Source organism: Petaurus breviceps, unplaced genomic scaffold, assembly GCF_028583685.1.
Source record: "Petaurus breviceps papuanus isolate PSGF00001 unplaced genomic scaffold, PetGlider_PUasm1.0 90879, whole genome shotgun sequence".
Classification (NCBI taxonomy): domain Eukaryota; kingdom Metazoa; phylum Chordata; class Mammalia; order Diprotodontia; family Petauridae; genus Petaurus; species Petaurus breviceps.
In genome coordinates, this window is record NW_027187368.1 from 13783420 (window position 1) to 13786061 (window position 2642).

Here is a 2642-nt window from a genome sequence, read left to right on the forward strand (position 1 = left end):
GTGTGTGTGTGTGTGTGTGTGTGTGTGTGTGTGTGTGTGTGTGTGTGAAGTGTCTGAGGCTGGATTTGAACTCAGGTCCTCCTGACTCCAGAGCCAGTGCTCCTCTCACTGTGCCACCTAACTACCCCGAGACCAGAGATTCTTAGGGGTGTAGGTAAGGAGGGGCTGTCTTCCAGGCATGGCAGAGGCTGCAAGACAAGAGATGGAGGGGCTGGGGATGAGGAACGGGAAAAAGGTCAGTTGATCTGGACCACAGAATATGTGAAGCAGAGTAACAGGTACCAAAAAGCTGGCAAGTTAAGGGAGGGCCGGTTGGGAGGAGCTTAAAATGTCAAATAGAAAACTTTAGAATCACGGAATATAAAACTTGGAAGGGATCTTAGAGGTCATCTAGTCCAGTTACTTCATTGTACAAACAGGGCCCTGGGAAGTGATTTATTTATCCAAGGTCACATTGCAAATTAGTAACAGAAACAGGCCTAGAGCCCAGAGAGCCTGACTCCTAGAGACTGCTTCCATTGTAACACACAATCTTTCAAGAAATATTTGCTGAGCACTGATAGTATACCAGGTTCCCTAGAAAAATAATAATAGCAATAACATAAAAATAATTTTTAAAAAGTTCTCTTTTCTATGCTACTTTCCAGTTTGCAAAGCCCTCTCCTCCATACCACCACCAGCACTGCTAGTTTTGGGAGAGATGTTTGTACCAATTTTCCTAACTAGACCTTAGTATATTAATAAATACACAATTCTAAAACTCTAAAAACTAATTAAATCTGGCTGACTAATTAATATTAACTGATAATCATGGGTGAGAGCTCTCAACTATAGCAAGATTGAATGTCATTGATAGTTTATTTGATGGAGAGGAAAGAAGATTGGCTCTGATGTCAGTAGACCAAGGTCCAAGTTCTGGTTCATATATTTACCAGTTGTGTGATACTGGGCATATTGCTTCATTTTTCTAGTCCCAGTCTGTTTTCTCATATGTAAAATGGGTATAGCAATATTTGCTTTACCTCCTTCTCAGAATTGTTGGGAAGAATTTACTTTGCAAATTGTAGAGTGATATAGAAACGTGAATGATCCGTATTATTATGTGTGAGGAGGTAGAAGGGCTTCTGATGCTGTCCAGGGGACTTTTTACTAAGCCACCCTGTCTCTCAGGTGTCTAGACTAGAGTCTTTGCGGTCCCTTCCAGCTCTTATATTGTTTTAGATTCTAAGGCCCCTTTCAGCTTTGACATTGTATGTTCTAAGGATTCCACAGACCGGAGTTGTCAATGAAGGCTTTTTGGATAGGAGAGTTGGGACATAAGGTAAGATTTATAATGACTTACACACAGAGACAGAATGCTGGAGAAAGGGAACCAAGAGGGGAAGGATCATAGGATTCATAGCCTGGATGTCATACAATGTCAGACCTAAACGAGACTTTAGAACACAGAATATTAGAGCTGGGAAGGACCTTAGAACACAGAATGTCAAGGCCTTAGAACGTTTAACATCAGAACTGGGAGAAATTTTAGAACATAAGAATGTCAAAGCTGAAAAGGGCCTTAGAATTTAGTCTAGACCAGAAGTGCCCTGGACAGTATCAAGCAAGATGTGGTAAGATAAGGTTCTCGTTTTATTGAAACATAAGCAAGGTATTTCAGTGTCTCAGTCTCAGTAGTTTCGTCTGTATAATTGGCACAGTAAATGTGTGCATCCTTTCCCTAACTCAAAAGGCTGCTGTGAGGAAGGCATTTTCTAAACCTCCAAGTGCTATATAGAAATGCTAGTTACTATTAGTGCAAAGTACTCCTCATTTTATAGATGAGGAGACTGAAACTAAGTCTGAGCCCAGATGAGGAGGGAGGAGTGGGTTGGTTGGGGGGCAAGGAGGTGGGAGAGAGAGTGCAGGAGACAAGGTGGGACGATCTCGGGCCTCTTCCCAGGAGCCAAGGTTATGGAGAGGTGGGGGGGAGGGCTCTGACTCTCGTCGCCCCTAAGGCTCTGGGAGCCGATGGGGCTTCTGTGGAAAGGAAAGCTGGGGCAGGCTCCTCCTCCCCTCCGGCTCAGCCTACTTGTGGCCCTAGCCTGCAGCCAGAGGATGCCTCCGTACACAAACTACCATGCAGAGCGCAATTACCCCATGCCAGACGAGCCCTTCTGTACTGAGCTGAGCCCCCAGCAGCGGGCGCTGAAGGAAAAGGAGAAAGGGTCGTGGAAGCAGCTTACAGATGCTGAGAAAGTGGCCCGTAAGTCCGTGGCGGGGTGGGAGGGGAGTGAAAATGGAACAGGGCCCAGTGGGGTGGAGGTGTTGGCCTAGAGCTGACGATGGTGCTGGGCCCACAAGCCTCTCCCGTTTTGGTCGAGCTCCCCAGTGGCATGGGAGAGTGATTTGGCAGAGATTTAGGAGGGGACTTGGAAGCTGCTCTTCTCTGAATACATGACTTTGGAGCTCATTTTGAGACATAAGAGAAAACTTCTCCATTCCCCTGCTGGGATGAAAGGAGCAGGAGTAAGGGGCGGCTAGGTGGCACAGTGAATAGAGCACCAGCCCTGGAGTCAGGAGGACCTGGGTTTGGATCCAGCCTCAGATACTTCACACACACACACACACACACACACACACACACACACACACACACACAC

The 2642-nt window shown here is 46.1% G+C and overlaps 1 protein-coding gene across 1 annotated transcript in view; it reads left to right on the forward strand.

Moving 5' to 3' along the window:
• COX4I2 (cytochrome c oxidase subunit 4I2) overlaps nt 1–2642 on the forward strand; it is an 8923-nt gene that overhangs the window by 3268 nt on the left and 3013 nt on the right. The window contains exon 4 of the mRNA XM_069073902.1: nt 2084–2245. Coding sequence (XP_068930003.1) covers nt 2084–2245 — 162 coding nt within the window. The remainder of the gene's footprint in view (nt 1–2083; nt 2246–2642) is intronic.